Source organism: Barbus barbus (genome assembly GCF_936440315.1).
Source record: "Barbus barbus genome assembly, chromosome: 47".
Classification (NCBI taxonomy): domain Eukaryota; kingdom Metazoa; phylum Chordata; class Actinopteri; order Cypriniformes; family Cyprinidae; genus Barbus; species Barbus barbus.
Genome location: NC_136725.1, coordinates 11,392,825 through 11,411,481, shown reverse-complemented (window position 1 = coordinate 11,411,481; position 18,657 = coordinate 11,392,825). Strand labels below are relative to the sequence as shown.

Sequence of the window (18,657 nt, the reverse complement as noted above, 5' to 3'; positions counted from 1 at the left end):
GTTATGATTGGTCAGAACGCCTGTCAATCAAATTCCACGCGAAGGGACAATTTGCACTACTTGCACTGCTCTAATAGGAATATGATATTTGATCATTGTTTAATGTTTGTTTGTGGTCTCTCTTGTTGGATCAGCTGAGATTAAATTATAACAGACACAAGAGCTCATTTACTTTTAAAAAGATGCTTTGATCTATGAACTTCATAACACTTGGCTATCCAGATGTATGAGAGCTGTGTGGGTTTAGGTGTTTAAGAAGAGCCAGATATTGTGCATTATGATGCCCATTCTCTTCTTTTCTCAGACGGTTTCTCTGTAAAGTAGTTAATCGCTTTGACTGGTATTAGCAAGAAAAACACATTGACCTAGTTAGTGGGTAGATGTGAGCAGGGTTGATGGCTTAAAAATGCTTTTTAAAGAAATTCATTCTTTAAAGAGATTCAACTTAGACTTCCAGTGTTTACTCCATTATCAGGGTTATCAACAGGATTTTCTGATAACTAACATTAATTAATTAATTAATTACATGATATTCTTTTACTTGACTCAGAAAGCAACCACCTAGCAACAACCCTAGCTACCGCTCAAAACAACCTAGCAACCACTTTGCAACCCAAGCAATTGGACAGTAACCTTAGCAGCCACTCACAACCTCAACAACCATATAGTAACCATAAAATCCACCCAGAACATCCTAGCAAACCTAGTAACCACATAGCGACTCTAGAATCCACTCAGAGCAACCATATACAACCACACTGACAGCTGCATGACAACCCTAGAATCCACAAAGAACTTCCTAGCAACCACATAGCAACCCCAGCAACCACTCACAACACCCTAATAATTGCATAGTAACCTCAGAATCCACCAGGAACTGCATAACAAACCTAGCATTCGATCACAACACATTAGCAACCACATAGCGACTCTAGAACTCACTCAGAACAACCATATACAAACACTAGCAACCACAAAGAACACCCTAGCAACCACTCATACCACCCTAACAACTGCATAGCAACTATAGAATCAACCCAGAATGTCCTAGAAACATAAGAGCAACCCTGGCAACCACTTAGAACGTCCTAGCAACAATATAGCAACTCTAGCATTTGACCACAACACCTTAGTAACCACATTGTGACCCTAGAAACCACTTAGAATACCTTAGCAACCACATAGCGACTCTAGAACCATCTCAGAAAACCCTAGCCATCCCACCAGTGGCTCATAACACCCTAACAACTGCATAGCAACCCTAGAATCCACGCAGAACATCCTAGCAAACTAAAACCAACCATAGCAACCACATAATAACCCCACTATTTGACCACAACTCATTAGCAACCACATAGTGACTCTAGAATCCACTCAGAAAAACTATATACAAACCCTAGCAACCACACAGAACACACTGGCAACAGCATGGCAATCCTAGAATCCACTCAGAACACCCTAGCAACCACCCACAAACCATTTTTTCAGAAAATCTATAAATCTAGTACAATCTCCAAATGCGTCAAAATGTCAATCTTCTCATAAACTTGGTGAGTCACTCCTATTGCGTAAATGACTGTAGTTTAATTTTCTGTTTAAAGATGAGGAGGAAATGAATGGAGTCATGATGCAGGTTGTGTCTGTTATTGGATCAACTTTCAGGAGTATTTCAGGAAACAATGAAAACACTTCCTGTCTGCTGTCTGAAGTGACAGGCGTTTGACAGCCCTCTAAATGTATGTCAGTCAAAACACGCTGCTAACACAAAGTGCAGTGCTGGAGGATGTGTGGTGACATCAGTCAAGCGCTCAGAGCACAGGACTTGATTGAAGACCTAATCTTTATTGCTGAAGTGTGTGACATGCCTCTGTTTTCCTGAATGAGATCTATCAGTGTTAGGTAAGCCCTTCAAAATATACTTCAAAGATTATATATCCTTTGTTAGTTCGGAAAAAAAGACAGATTTGGTTTCAAAATGATGCTTCATATTTTGAATCTCATTGATCATTTTCAATCCAACAGAGTTGCAGGGATCTCTATTGTGTGCCGTTTTCTTCAATCGACAGGTCTCTCATTTCCTTTAGGCAAGACTAGCACACCTCCTTCCATCATTAAGTGGGACATTTGAAATAGACCCCAGAGTGGACTCTCAACGGACTAGAGTGAATCAAGAGCAGCCAGTGCTCAATATAGAATATAGATTCATGTGAAATGAGGTACAGATGGTACAGTATGCCTGCACACGCAGTCAGAGCTCAGAGAGCACATCTGTCCAATATAGGCTGCCTGTTGAGAATTACAACAGCTCTTGAGGCCAGTCTGCTCTGCATGTACTACTAGATTAAGGGAAGAATGTCTGTAGTAAAAAAATAAATAAAACTGAACTTGCTATATAAACTGCAACCTGAAATAATAAAATGATCTAAACCTGGTGGCATTGTTGTTTTTGTTAACTAAAAACTATTAAAAATTATTGTATTGCATTGTAAAAACTTAAATGACAATTGGCAACTAAATAAATATATTAAATAAATTATGAATATGTTAAAAATTAAAATAAAACTGAAATACTTTTTCTACTAAACTAAGTACTAAACTTACTAAAACTCAAATAAATATGAATTAAAGATAAATACAAATTTGAAAAAATCAAATTAAAAAATAAAATCAAATTACTAAAACAAAATAAATCAATATTAAAAATAAATGCCAATTCAAAATATTAACAAATACCATAGCATTAATAATACTCAAATTATTAGGTGGCCAGGCAGACCATTTATTTTCTGGAAACCAATTAATTAATTAAAATAAAATAAAACTATAAATAAATAATATTTTTATATTGATTGCATTTTATTTTAATTATTTTATTAATTATTTAATATTTTATATATAATCAAATTTAAACAAATTTACCAAAAAATGAAGCCATAGCAACAAATATCCCCATTGATTTGCACAGGCTATGATAGCTTTTGCTATGTTTTTACATAATGCATGGTTAATTAAAAGGCTCATATTTCTGGACCCATAAATGAACAAAATGTTTGATTTAAAGGATATTTTTGTTAACCTTTGTGTGACAAAATTGTTTTACTCTGTTGCCACCATTAAATGTCCAGTGTAAAATCCAGGTCCTGCAGCAAAACTAGCCTAAAGCCCATGATTGTGAACCCGAGACAGTAAGACTACAGTCAGACCCAAGTGACCAAGAAAAGAGCAGCTTTTTCCACAAAACACAATAACAGTGTCATGGCCAGAGATAATGCCCTATATTGGCTGCTCTGGTGACTCACTGGCTCCAATAAGCTCATTCCTGTCTGCCTCGGCCTCTTCATCCACTCCATGGCACCAGACAAAGTCAGTGGGGGTGACATTCTGTCCTAGATTTTATGGTTATGTTGCAGGTTTATGAGGTCCATTCAGCGGAAATGTGTGATGTTTAACTCTGTTTAGGTTGCTGAGGGATCAGAAGACAGCTAAAATGACTCAGTCTGCATCCAAACGGTTATGAGAGAAACAAGAACCGTCTGCAGTTTAGGTTTAGTGGATTCTGCATATAGAGCAGAGGTGTAGAAATCAGCTCTTTCCTGTAATTAGACAGAACACCAGTGAATGAGAGAGGACATAATGTGTCCCGTTCTGTTCTGTTTGGCACTCTTGGGCCTTGCCCTCCAGACATGTCTAATAGGAAGAGAGTGTAATTAAAAGAGAGAAAGAATGAATTTGGAAGTCTCTGAGATGAACAAGCTACGGAGAGCTGATCAAATATTTAGTAGTGATGAGGTGAGCAGTGATTGAAAGCGTTTGCCTTTTGATTCATTCACAATATTTTTCTCAAAGTTTGCAGCTTCATAAGAGATACTAAAAGCTAAAAGTGTTTTCAAACTTGATCAATAAATATATTTAAACAACAAAAAATCAAATCAAAAGGGTTGTATCATTAAAAGCAACCGGAGTCAGGTTTAAAAGTAGCTGTGTAATGTATAGAAGCTTGTTTCTGCAACTGGATTGTAAAACGAAAAATGTAGGCTAATTGCGATTTCATTTATGCAATCCTGAATTTATAGCTAGCAATGAGTTTGTATCTCACAGGTGAAAGACGTTTTTCTCACAATTCTAACTTTTTTCTCAGAACTGTAAGATATAAACTCGCAATTCTGAGAAGAAAAGTCTGAATTGTGAGATAAAAATTTGCAATTGTGCCAGCTTTTTTTAAAAAGTAAATGCCATTTGGTTTGATTATTTTAAATTATATATAAATATATATACATTTTAATGTCCAAATATTTCTAGGGACCACTTTATAATAACATTGGCTTTCCTTGGTGTGTGTGATTTAAAAATCAAATAAACTGCAATGTAAAATGTCCCATTACTTTTTACAAAACAGACTTCAGATGAGCAAGGGATTATGAGTTAATAAATGTGGTGAGTAGTATTAATCTTCTCAACAGTCTGCCTGGAGTATTCCTCACTCGATACCTGCAAGACTCATTAACATCCCGGGTCTCATATAATAAATGTGTTAAAATAGGCTTAAGTAGATTAGATTTTATTATAGATTTTGTGCGGCGGTCCATATATTAAAATCCCTGCAGGTCAGCCAGGCCACTCAATACGGTGTATTGCGACGGTAATAGCTGGTGAAATATTCTCAAGCCAAATCAATCCAAAGTGTAGCGACAACACAAGACGACTTCACCGACATCAATACAACAGCAAGCAGACATAACCGCATCACTTTGATCAGAGCGTTTGTGTGGCCTCATTCTGCCATGGATCCTGACAACCTGGAGGCAGAGGCAAGAAAGGACATGCCATGATTAGGTGTGCATCTGAGGCTAACCACACACACACACCTCTTGCCGGTTTCTAACAAACATGACAGCTTGACATTGCACCTGGGTTTGATTCATCTGGATCGGGTCCCAGACAAGTGTGAAGAAGAGAGACAACACGGAAACTGAGACAAAGAGAGTTTGCAGTGCTCCTAGTAACCTTGTAAGGTGAAACGTCGCAGCTTCTGCACATTTTGAGTAATGCTCGGCTGCTGCACGTACAGTATGGAGATGATTTTCAATGAATACACACTCTGGCTGCACATTCACACTCTCATCCTCGGAGGTACTTCACACTGTTTGATGAGATTCAGTTGCCATGGAGACAGCTGAAAATGATTGATTGGCCAGCACCTGGAAAGTGCTCACCAAAACTTCTAGATCAACTGGTTATTTTTAAAGGCCCTGTGGGAAATCTCAGCATGAAGGACGTGTATCAAGAGAAAGTTTGCTACATCTACCACGTGATATAAGCTGAAGGTCATTGTAAAAATACTGGCACAATTAAAGACGAAATTAGATGAAATTATTAGATGAAATTAGACACTGGGGGGGGGGGGGGGGGGGGGGGGGTTGGTTCCTTTCCAATAATTAGAAATGGGCAAATTGTTGCTTATTATTAATGATACTGATGCTGCTCTGTTTGTTGTTAGGATGATAAAACGTTTTAAAAGTTAAATTTTTAGGCTGCTCTGTCTCAGAGCTCTAAGTGCATATTAATGTCAAAGTGACTGGGATGGCCAATCAAATAAAATAAAAAAATCGGACTTTTATCCTTTTAGCTATTATCTGACCGCAAGAAATGTAAAACGACCAGAAGTAATATCATGTGATGCAAATTACTGGATATTTTTTCACATTTCGCCGTTTTGAATTGAAAATACAGGCTTCATTTGCGTTATTCAGGTGATTGTGACAAGACAAGAAACATTTTCCGCTAATTCTTATCCTGCACATTCACTCTCGTGTTTTAATATAGGCCTACAAATGTCATTTGAAAATAATAAAAATGTCGTTTTATTTATTCCTTTAACTTGAAAAACAACAACAAACGGATATCTGGATATCCTACCTGTCCTTCAGATGAAGTCTGTCCACACCAGCAGTTTCTGGGGTTATCAAATAACTAATAATGATCATAATGATGAATAATAAAGAGTTAATAATCATCCAGAGTTATCAGCTATCACATGAACATTTCTCCTTGGAGATGCAGCAAGGACAATTTTAAAAGCATCTCCCATTTAATTCTACTCAGTTTCCATCATTAGAACGGAGTTGGAAATTCTATTAATTTCTCAAAGAATGCTATTTTATTTCTACTCAACTGATACGCATGTCAGCAATCTCAAGGTCACGGGTTCGAGTCCAGAACACACACTGATAAAATGCGCGCTTTGAATGCACTGAGAGTTTCACTTTTGGATAAAAGTCTGGCAAACGAATAAATGTACTTTGGAGGTCAAGTATCTTTTTTGGGCGGCTCTGAGTTTTCACTTCTCTGCCAGTTCGAATGAATCATTGTTCACTGCCTTGAACGCAGGCATGAGCAGATCCTCTCTCGGGAATTAGATATGAGTCTATATCACACTGGGTCTCTCAGAGGGACGGAGACTGGACAGAAAGGTAAAGTCTGAGAAACATCTCACACAAAGGCTTCTCTGTAGACGAAGACAATGAGAAAGTGAGAGGACAAGACTAAGCCATTTGTAACTATTTCGCAGACAGGCGTCAGGATCGTGTGAACTGAATACTAAGAGCAACAATGACAAAAACCTCTCCTCGGTAGAAACTTTCAGAATGTAGTCCTCGAAGCCCATATACATTACACAATGAAAATATGTTGTTGTTTTTTTTTTAAAGTCTATTTTTTGGATGCATATAAACAAAGATTCAGTATTAAGCATGCACACAGTCAAATTCATGTGTAGGCTACTACAAGAAATAAAGATACTACTATTTTAAGCTCTGTTTACATAAAAAATAAACACTTATTAATGTTTGAGAATTGATGGATTGAAATACTAGATGACCTGCGATTTAAACGCAGTATAACATCGCCCTCCAGTGGATGTTTACACGAATCAGCTACTTTTGCAATGTAGCACTCATCAAAATATCATATCTGTCAAACTATCAATTCACTCCAAAACAAAATTTAGGAGGGGCATGTCAAAATTTTGTACAATAAAACTCCGTTATTTTATATATATATATATATATATATATATATATATATATATATATATTTTTTTTTTTTTTTTTTTTTTTTTTTTGTTTTTTAATAGGTCACAATTAGATTGTCTTAGCACAAGATGTAATTAAATAAAACACTCTTAGAAGTTTATTTCGTCAGAATTTGTTTAATATAAAGCTTTTGCATTTATACAAACATCAAAGACTTTTAAGGCTCTTTATTTTTACATAAATTACATTTCAAACACACAGCAATACTTTGATTATATTGTCAGATTTTACTCTATGTTGTTATTGCTAATTAAAAAAAAAAAAAAAGCTCTGCTACTGAAAGTGAAGGTGAAAGTCCATTAGGATGAGTTTTAATCTGCTTTTCTCTCCTGAAACAATATCTGTGACTATTAAATCTGCAATAAAAGGTGGGTAATAAATGTTAAGTTCTGTACTAATAACTTTCCATAAAACCTTTACTTATGAGAAGGTCTCAATATATTCCTATTTGTACACTAAAGACAAAGAAGAGATCATACACAACCGTGCTGTCAGTAAGGTCTTTTTACATGGCTTAACCCGCATATCCTGACTATGGCAGACAGTTAATTACTGATTTGATCAGTTTTGGTAGGATTTGAAATGACAACGACCAAAAATAATCCAGCATCACCTTCTGAGGTGGCTAACAGTGCTGTAAACAACTGCCTCGGTACTTTCCTACCTAGATTTTAAAAAAAAAGAAAGATCCCAAGCAGTCCAGGAATTGCTGAGTTAGCATGAACATATTCCTGCTCTGTCACTCTGTCCTTGAAAATCCAATAAGCAACCATTATCTAATGAACTTCAAATCATCTTCAGACAAATCGATGCTGATATTGTGCATACAAAGAGGTCACATCTTGCCTGCGGTAATTACATTGCAAAATGTTTCAGATCCACATCAAAGTAAACATAACTGCCTTCACACTTTCACTTCACATTTAATGACATAGAGCGCCAGGGCGAGAGAATGTAAGAGAGAGAGAGAGATCGTGTGCAAGAGCTTTCCGTGCCTTCGTGTCATGGTTGGTCTCTGGGAAGACGTCTCACAGATACCCATGGGCCTGTCAGCCCAGCTGCACGTCCATGTCGATGGGACACAGCACGTATCTGGGGTCAAGTTTAGGTGTGAAGTCACCAAAGTGTTTGGAAGCCTCTGTCCCGAAAATGTCGAGCACTTTTCTATTCATCAGAGCAAACCTGGACAGAGAAATCCATAACTTGATGCGTTCAAGAATTCATATGCATAATGAGACTTATTAATCATAATTTTCACTAATACACACCTGCCCTTCGTCAACCGCAGTAGAAACTTCCAGTACGATGGTCTCAGATTTTGCACTTCCATAACCGCCTGATAAGAAACACCCAGGATGTATCATACAAAAACATTTAACTATGGGCATGTTTCTATCATGTTGACCCACCAAAACTATTCCTTATAATTTAAAATCTGACAAACTGATTTTGTTTGGCTTTTAAAGTGCACTTAAAAGTGCTATCTTTCGTTAAATTAAAAACACACTTGGCGTGATTCTCATTCAGTTCATGACCGAGTCATCAATAAGTCACACCGGCACAAACATCTTCTGCATTTTAATGTGCTTTGTATTTTCCCTTGGTGTAAAAGTGTCCTTGGTTATGCAGAAGGTGCTTTTAGTTAGGTAAATTTAAAACTTACCGCTTGAAAGCAGATGGCAGTGGAGATGGCATAGATTACTGTGTCGGCCTCAGGGAAGTACGGAAAATTGCCTGCCTCGATCCCTTTGAAATACAATGTCTAAAAACATAGTGAATAGATTATTAGTAGACTATACATACACATATATTATGTATACACATTTTATACTGCAACCCATATAGAAATTCATTTTGAAATTAGAATATTTATTGAACCTTCAAATGAGTAGTATAAAAATATAATTAGCTTTTTCCCATGCATGTTTATGGATCATATTTAATATATAAGGGTTTTATGGTAATTTACTGACCACAAAATAATATATATATATATATATATATATATATATATATATATATAAATATAATTGTGTGTTATTTTAATTTTTCCTTTTTTTTTTTAAGGAATTTACAATCTTTAAAGCATTTCTATTATTACTATTATGTTTTAAAGGAACCTATTATATAGCTTTTGAGAGGGTCAAAATATAGCTTCTTTTATATTTATAATTCTTTTATTTTAATATGCATATTGCTTTATGGTAATTTACCATAAAAAAAAAGAAGAAAAAAAAAGCTCTCACTTTTTTTTTTTTCTTTCTTTTTTTTTTACATATTGTTATATATATATATATATATATATATATATATATATATGTGTGTGTGTGTGTGTGTGTGTGTATGTGTGTGTGTGTGTGTGTGTGTTATATATTCTGGTGGTTTTTGCCAGATCTTCACAGGTCTAGTGTTATTGTATGAAGAAGAGCAGCTCAAATTAAAATAACATGGTTTTAAAATTATAAGTATTGATTCAAGAATTAAAATTTTTGAGTAACCCTATAAATTCTGTCTATTCACAATTCTCTGGGACACCAGATAAATCATTGAGAAGCAAGCCCTACTCATTTAAAAAAAAAAAAAAATAATAATAATAATAATAATAATAACTAAAAATCCAGAGAATCGCTACCTCTACTAGTTTGGAGAAGAGGTACATGGAGATGGTGGTGCTCTTGTAAAAGAACATCGAGGTGCCAGCAAGAAAACCTGAAAAGATAAATGGAGAAAAAGGTGTGATGAGAACCTCTAACGGCTATGCAAAGGGAAAAAGGTTCAAAACACTCTTTACCTGCTATGAGAGCATGGAGCTCGTCGTCCAGGTTACGCATCCATCTCAATAAACAGCTTGTGCCCTTTCATAAAATAGGAGTGAGTTGGGAGAGAGAGAAAATTCACTACTGAAAAAAGTTAATGAGAAAGGTGAAGAAAACAAACCCCCCTATAAGATGCAGAGAAACTTGCTGTCTTGTAGAAAAAAAACAGCACTGGATTTTAGTGGAGATGAAGTACCTTGTATATACTGACAAAAGATCCCAAGAAAGCTCCTAGCTGGAAGTTCTCTTTGTTGTAGAGCAGCCAGAGCAGTCGAGAGGGTTTTGTAAAGGCCTGTCTGAATGCTGATGGAACCTTCAAACAGCACTGAATGAGGTAACCCACGCTGAACATTCGGATGAAACCCTTCAAAAAACACAAAGCATCTCAGAAGCTGCTCTCCAGAAAACATCTCGCAACTTCATGTCAGCTGTCAAGTTAGTGAGCAAAGGGCACTGCTATATCGACAGAGCCTTTAACCCAGAAAAACGCAACACGTTTATGAATTCACATTCTCTCTCTCCCATTCAAACAAATGCTCAGAACAAACATGAGTGGTTTGAAAGATGGTAAGTTAGGAGGTCTCAGACGCTTACTTTAACACAGTAGGAGATGCAGTTGTCTTGATAGTGTTTGCAACATCTATGCCTGGGTCCATGTTTGCATCTAAAGGGGACAACACACAATGAATGCAAACACAAAATATGAGGCAGGGGAACATTCATGCATGAAAATGAAGCTGAATGTTGAACAAGCAGGACTGAAAATTAACTCCCAAGTTTCAAATGCAAGTAAAACATCATTTTTACCCACTATTGTTATATATACACATTAATACTTTTATAATAAAAAATAAATGCTGTTCTTTTGAACACTCTATTCATCAAAGAATCCTAAAGAATGCCTCACTGTTTCTACACTGATAATAAGAAATGTTTTGTGAGCACCAAGTTAGCATATTAGAATGATTTCTGAAGGATCATGTGACACTGAAGACTGGAGCATTGATGCTGAAAATTCATATTTGCCATCATATAAATTACATTCCAAATATAATAAAATAGAAGAAAATGTCTAAAACTGTAATAATTAGAGCTGGAGTCAAGTCCAGCTTTGTCAAGTCCAAGACCAGGACTAGTCTAGACCGAGTCCAAAGAGGCTCAAGTCCAAGTCGAACAATTTTGAGTCCAAGTCAAGACCGAGTCCAAATGAGAAAAAAAAAAGGATCCTCTTCAAAACCACATACTCAATTATTGATAATGTATGTGATGCGAGAGACAGCATATCTTCTATTCTAAGAAAATAATTTTGCATTATTATTTGTAATGATCAAAAAGCATGTGCAAAGTAACAACCCTGTAGGACAGGGGTCTTCAAAGTAGATACTGAAGGGCCAATGCCCTGCAGACTTTCGCTCCAACTGGCTTAACACACCTATCTGGAAGTTTCTAGTGTGTCTAGTAAGAGCTTGATTAGCTGGTTCAAGTGTGTTTAATTAGGGTTGGAGCGAAACTCTCCAGGACACCGGCCCTCTAAGACCAAGTTTGGAGCTGTAGGATCAAATTATTTTTAATTTATTTACATTTTATTTACTTTAGGTACACAGCAAAAAATCCAGGGTGAAATTAACTCTCCTGGGAGTACATGTGAGACCACACTCAAGAGTGTGAAAGTGTTAAAATAAGAGTGTTAAATTAACACAGAAGCAGAGTTAAAGTTAATGAGATAATTAAGAGATTCATTGAGTGGTGATTGTTTATAGTGGTCAGTGTTTGCTTTAGTTGAGCTCTTGACCCTTCTGTTTTTAAATTTAGATTTTGCTTTGCTGTTATAACAGAATTATAACAGACAGACAAACAAGAAAAGAGAAAAAGTATATATGCGTGTGTATATATATATATATATATATATTATAACAGTCTTGTGATTCATTAGCATAGGATTACAAGCATTTTCAATACAAGCCGAGGAATTTCTTAAAGTTTGTTCGAAAATCTTTGAAAAGAGTATTATTTAGACACACAAATATCAAGAATCAACCTGTGAATCCCAACAACGGTGACAATCAAAAAAGCATGTTGCAGTGCATTCTGGGTGCCACCAATCAATTTCATCCATGGCTCCCATGATGCATTGCGGTGTGAATAAATTATTACCTGAATTTTCTTAGTAATTTCCTTTATTCTTACTATTATTATTATATTTTTTTTATTTTTATGTGACTTTTAGTAGCTTGTTTTCTAATGTTTAGAGTTGATCTGTTTATGCTGTTTGTCACCGTTGTTGAGATTCATACACTGATTCTTGATATATATATAAATAAAATACAGTTTACTTTAACTGTAAGTTTTCATCTGGTGGTATTGGATTGAACTACATTTTCTGTCAAAAATACCATAGTCTTACATGTTGGAAATGTATGTTTCCTATGTGTATTTCTCTCACTCACATAGAGTCTAGGAGTTTGCGTGTAAATGCTCTGATGCAGCTCCCCCTGGAGGCAGGTGTGTGCTCCGGTCTCTCATCCGGCGGCTGCGTGTCTCTCTCCGAACCCTGTCCATACGCATGCTCAGCCAGACAAGAGTGTGTCAGGATCTCTTCTTTGCCAACTATAAATCTGCCGCAGCCAGACACATAATCTCCTTTAACATGAGTTGGTTATGCTCTTAACAGGGTGTTTCCTAGGGCCTTAGTATTAATGGCAAATCCTTGGGAATTTAAGAACTATGTAAAGTCATGTAAATCGATAATAAACTTACTTTAATGCAGAGAATGCAAAGCCATTCAGTCCGTCTTTACATCTGAAGATAAAACAAGAAGATAGGAAGTTATAAGGGTCAATGTTTGTAATTGAACAACTACGTTTTTATTTGTACAGAGGAGAGTGCCTGTCCATCTCAATCCTGCTCCTGGAAGACCTCAGCAAGTCTTCTAATGAGAAGATGTGTTACAGGGTTAGTTCACCCAAAAATGAAAATTCTGTCATTAATTACTCACCCTCATGTCCATCATTCATCTTCAGAACACAAATTAAGATGCTTTTGATAAAATCTGAGAGCTCTCTGACCCTCCGTAGACAGCAACGCAACTTTAAAGGAACACTCCACTTTTTTTGGAAATAGGCTCATTTTACAACTCCCCTAGGGTTAAACAGTTGAGTTTTACCGTTTTTGAATCCATTCAGCCGAACTCCGGGTCTGGCGGTAGCACTTTTAGCTTAGTTTAGCATAGATCATTGAATCGGATTAGACCATTAGCATCTCGCTCAAAAATGACCAAAGAGTTTCGATATTTTTCCTATTTCCTCCAGGACCAGGATTGAGAGGCAGTAACCTGACCAACTGACCTGAAGAAAAACATGTAGAGAGATGCAGTCAAGCAGAAGAGAAGAACCTGGAAAAAAAAAAGTGGAAATTATGAGACAGACATCACATCAGACTTTATGATCAGGTCAAGGTTAGTTCAAAGTAATAAAGCTTTTGCAAGTATGTAAAGTGCGTTGCATCATTAGCACTAAATGATCTCAGTGCATGATGGAATAAGGTCCATTTACACTAATGCTTGCTTGGTGTCAGTATGTTTTTTTGTTGTTTGTTTGTTTTTGTCTCTTATGCTCAAAAAGTCTGCATTTATTTAATATAAAAATACAGTAAAAAAAAAAATAATAATATTGTGAAATTATTATTACAATTTAAAATACATAAAAATAAAGAACAGTTATTCTTAAATTTAAATACTGTGATGGCAAAGCTGAATTTTCAGCATTATTACTCCAGTCTTCAGTGTCACATGATCATTCGGAAATCATTCTAATATGCTGATTTGGTCTCAAGAAACATTTCTTATTATTATTATTATTATTATATATGCTGAAAACAGTTGTGCTGCTTAATATTTTAAAACCATGATATATTTTTGATGAATGGAAAGTTCATAAGAACAGCATTCATTTGAAAATGAAATTAATTAAAGCTTTAATTTCTTTAAAAAAAAAATTCCAAACCTCTGAACGGTAACATGAACTGTAACGTACCTCTCCATGTTTCATAGGCTTAACAAGACCCCTTGTGACAGCCATCCGGAAAATCGTCTCTGTTGCCTGGAAATGACACGGAGCACTTAAGATCAAAATCAGACGAGGTTCCCTTGAAACAGACAGCTTGAATCACAGCTTTCCAGAAAAAGTAACACAAGTGACAGATAACAGATGTGATGTTGACTACTGTCAGGAAATGGTCATGCAACTTTAAAAGAACTGTCCAGACATAACGCAGCGGAACTGAAAAGAAGCAATGCTGAACGTCTTACCAGGTTCGCCATGTAAATCGTTAGGAGTCCTCTCCTAAATGAGAAGACAAATTATATAAGAACTAATTGAGGTTTTGCGTCATCATTTTTACTTGTCATTACTCACAGCAAGGATGTAAACTATAACAATGAAGTTATAACAATTGTTCTAATTCTGTTTTAATAGTGAAGTCCCCACAGCAGATATAAAAATAATACACAGGGGAACAATATAATTGGAATCACATTCAAAGCATTTTTTCCAGCTGATGAACAATATGAACATTAGCCCCTTTCACACAGTAATACCAGTAAATTGCCGTAAAATTACCGGAATGACTTTACCGGTAAATTAAAAAATGCGCTGTTCACACAGGCAACAACATTCCGTCTTTTTTCCGGAAAAGCACCATTCACACATCCATTCCAAAATACTGGTAAATTGTGTGACATCATTAACCTCCAATGGCTGCGCTTGTATTTGTAAACATGAAGGGGTATATGCGGTCAGTCTTTTTGTTGATGGGTTCATTTTTGTTTCAATCTTTTGCATTCATGCAGCTGCTTTTGTCCAAGAGACATCGTAATAGATGACTACAAACCAGTGCTTAATTTGAAAATTTTGAGGTCCCGGAACAAAGTGGGGTGATGGATTAGGGAGAGGTAAAGAAGCATTCTCCCAATCACATTGGTGGGCAGCTTAAGTGATTAACAGCGTGCATCAGTTGCTTTTATTAAATTTTGAAAACAGCAATTTCCAGGCCTGGGGGAAAAAAACACTAAAAAAATAATGACATTTTATTTCTAATTTTAGTTATAATTAATCATGTCCAGAATTTCGTGGGGGATTGTGTGTATATTACATAGTTTTACTCATCCCCGCAGCTTTCAAGTTTATAATGAGGGGAATTCTTGCAAACATTTATTCAAGATAGCAAGTAGGTTATACGAGTAAATAAATCCACACAAACTAGCAGATTAAATCAGTCATTTGAAAACAGTGTGAGTGATTCAGTGATTCTCTCTTTCACTCTATCAAAGCGGCTTCACATCAGCGCATCTCGTCTGCAACGAGCTGCTGCACACCGATCCAAGACTTTCGCTCGCATTTCGGGACAGTTGACAAAATTGTAACTTGCTTAATCGGGTCATTGTTGCATCGTCACAAAAATTTATAATTTGCACGTCTTTTTAAGACAATCAGTACTCGCACGCTCCAGAGGCTGTTTCAAGGCTGCGCGCTCACAGTCACATCCAAAGCCGCCAAGCATGTATCATTTTGAGTTATTTTACATAGTTTGTTGTTGAGCTTAAGTGGCCAAATACACACAGAATTACACAAAAATGGCCGTCCTGGCGAGTATCCAGGTTTTTTTCTTAAGTAAATGTGAACAGTTGAAAAGCTCTGTCCGACAGACATGGGCGGATACATGGGAAAGTGTGGAGTGAATGCGTCATCTGTGTCAGAATGTTATGATTGGCCCGGAGTAGACGTCTTACGTCAGCGCGTTCTGAACTCATACGTGCTCATACTGGTAATTTTCTTTCTGCGTTCACACACAGCAGAATTCCGGCAATTTACTGGTAATGTTACAACTTCTCATACCGGTAAATTGCCAGAATGAATTTACAGGTATTTTTGAAAAGGTCCTGTTCACACATGATCTCTTTATGGCAATTTACTGGTAATTTTCCAGGACAAGTCTGTATGTGTGAAAGGGCTAATTGACAACCTTCTGTTGGTGTGGATGCTAATATAGTTAATATCTAGTTATCGTTCTTGGTGTGAATGGGCCTTTACTATTTTCCATCAGAGTACATTTCCATATGCAAGTTCAGTGTAAATTTGGAAAACAAAGAGCAAAGGAAATCTGTGAGGGAATGTCAGGGCTAACCTGCTTTTCCGCTCTATTAGTATGGCGATGTATGAGGCTGGCAGTGCCGCCCCAAAGCCGGCTGACCAGGAGTAGAAACGTCCCAACAGCTTCCTGAATAACAGAGGAAACAATGGAAAGGATAGCTAGTCATTTATAATCATAAGCTAATGGACGTGCTTTCAGCTGAGGATAATATCACGGTTGAATATTTGTCTCATTTAGAAGAGATTAAAATAATTCATTCACAAATTAGGTGAGTGGTCTGGTCATGCTGAATGCCAGTCATAAATCCCAGTGCATAATTTATTTGATGTGTCCAAGGTCTTTACAATCTTATTTGGACGGATATCTGCATAGACTTTAAACAGTTGATAAGGACAGGGATTCAAAGGTTTCTCGTGTTCAAACAACCACACGTGGGATGGCAAATGTTTTCAAGAATTGTTTGTTTGCAGAATTTTGTTAAGATTACCGGAGAATGCAGAAAAACGCAATGTAGAGGCCTCCATTTGCGGTCAGGAAAGATGTAGATTGCAGGATCTCGGGAAGCAGTCTTTTCTTGTAATAATCCTTTTTCCTCCTTCTTAAAATTGCTGCAATCTAGAACACAGGGAAAAATTCAAGTGCATGTTAGAGAAACTTTCTGTTATTCAAGGAAATCCATTTCTGACTTAGCTCTCAGTGCATATTTTTTTTCTTTAAGTGCTCTATTTTAAGCAAAGACATTGGCTGTAACTCATTGGTTTCTGTAGGCAACATGTTTACGCTCTGCGGTTTATCACCCAAATACCACTGACCTACTGTCTATTGATTGACTGAGCCATAGTTTTTGTGAAACTGAATTGAATGCCAACTCTGCAACCCTACAGTTCAGGTATTGCACCACTAACTACAGTTTTGCAATGGTAGCTAATGACACATCCAAAGTTGACACAATGAAGGAGATGGTCCTCACTGCAGAACACAAGATCCAGGGGGCGAGGTTGGATACAGATCCAACTCCTCCCACCTTACATATACCTAAATCTACCCGTCTCCACCCCCTGGTCCCTAAATCCACCCATCCCCACCCCTAAACCTGCCCATCTCCACGCCCTAGATGTGGATCCAACCCAGCCCCCTGGATCTTTGTTCTGCAGTGAGGGGCTGCTGTAATGATGATCCCTCTGTCAGATCTATAAAGACTGACCGCCAATTACCAAGTCATCACAGTCAAGTAAATACAAGATAACATTCTCTGATGAATATATTTACTAATGTGGCATTTAGCCAACAACCTGAGGTTAAGTGGAATTAACCTTCAGGGCTCACTTTCCACCAGTCAGTCAAATGTTCAGTTTACCTCAATTTCTACTCTTGGTTCACTCGACTGTAAAAAGCCATGATCTTTATGAACAGGTTATATCTAAAAGAACCAATATAAACAGTTTCAATATAAACTATATCAATACGATATATCAACATAATAACATTCGTGAATTAATCTTTGAAAAGATCCGATTTGTTCACGAATCCAACTATTTGGCCGTTTTAATGTGAACTGGTGGAAATTCTAGTCAAATAAAACATCATAACCTAAATCTGCTACCAAACAAGCTTTGGTGAAGACTAATGATAAACAGTTACAGTTTAATGAGACTGACTGTGCAAATACAAACTTGGCAGTTTCTCATCAAATTAAGTGCGACACGCATCAATATTCAAAAGAACGAAACAAAAAGGCAAAGTATTGCACAAATTTTCGCAGAGGACCATCTGACAGTTTGATCTCTAACATCCATCCAGCAGCTCTCTGTCGCTTATCTGACCGTGTCATCAGACGAACGACATTATTCTACTTTGAATGCTATTAAATGTAAAACATGACGGGCTGAGAACTACGTCTGTGTATTTATTTCTAAATAACTTTGCGACTGTTCTGGGCCTCGCATCGCCCCGCAGGACTCTGGTGTAACGTTAGCTGCCGGGCTAACTGCGCCCTTGCCCCGGCGAATGAACGGACAGATCCGCGCTGATACACTCACCAGATACAGAGGAGCATATATCTTGAAGGAGACCTCCAGAGCTCCGGCTGTCACTTGCAGGGTGGAGGTCGTGCATGAGGAACTCCAGGTGTGTCCTATCTCATAGCAGCTATGCGGTATGGACTTACTGAGAGCAGCCATGTTTAGCACCGGGAGCGCGCGTTCACTGTTTCTTGCAAGAGCGCTCTCGATGGACACGCGCTCCAGGGGAGGGAGGATTAACAACTACAAACCATAACTGCTACAGCAACTTCCAGATTCATTTATAGATTATTTATATAATCGATTTAGTTCAATTTTAATAATATTAATAACTGAGCTAATGAAAGAAAAATCCGCACATTGACTCAAACCTAAATATTTAGTTGGTAGCTGGAGGGTGTTTTCGATTGTTGGCTTTAAAATACAATCCAAAGTCATAAAATAAAATGTACTGTAAATGATCTCCTATGTATTGCTATAATAAGTGTGCGCAATCTTTTGAAATTCATCTTGCATAATTTAACAAACTATGACATTTAGCTAATACACGGGTGATTCTCTGAATTGGGTGCCTTTTGGGTC

At 36.9% G+C, this 18,657-nt stretch overlaps 1 protein-coding gene across 1 annotated transcript; it reads right to left on the bottom strand.

Moving 5' to 3' along the window:
• Positions 1 to 7,194: 7,194 nt before the first annotated feature.
• LOC306865677 (transmembrane protein 135-like) lies at positions 7,195 to 18,285 on the bottom strand. The gene is made up of 15 exons (XM_079410421.1): positions 18,094 to 18,285; positions 16,542 to 16,669; positions 16,088 to 16,180; positions 14,214 to 14,247; positions 13,939 to 14,004; positions 13,252 to 13,298; positions 12,665 to 12,706; positions 12,355 to 12,522; positions 10,502 to 10,571; positions 10,104 to 10,271; positions 9,883 to 9,946; positions 9,724 to 9,800; positions 8,755 to 8,853; positions 8,360 to 8,427; positions 7,195 to 8,273 (listed from the first exon to the last, which is right to left on the bottom strand). Exons 1-15 carry the CDS (start codon positions 18,232 to 18,234, stop codon positions 8,141 to 8,143), a joined length of 1,398 nt encoding a protein of 465 aa, XP_079266547.1. The 5' UTR covers positions 18,235 to 18,285; the 3' UTR covers positions 7,195 to 8,140.
• Between the last annotated feature and the right edge of the window lie 372 nt (positions 18,286 to 18,657).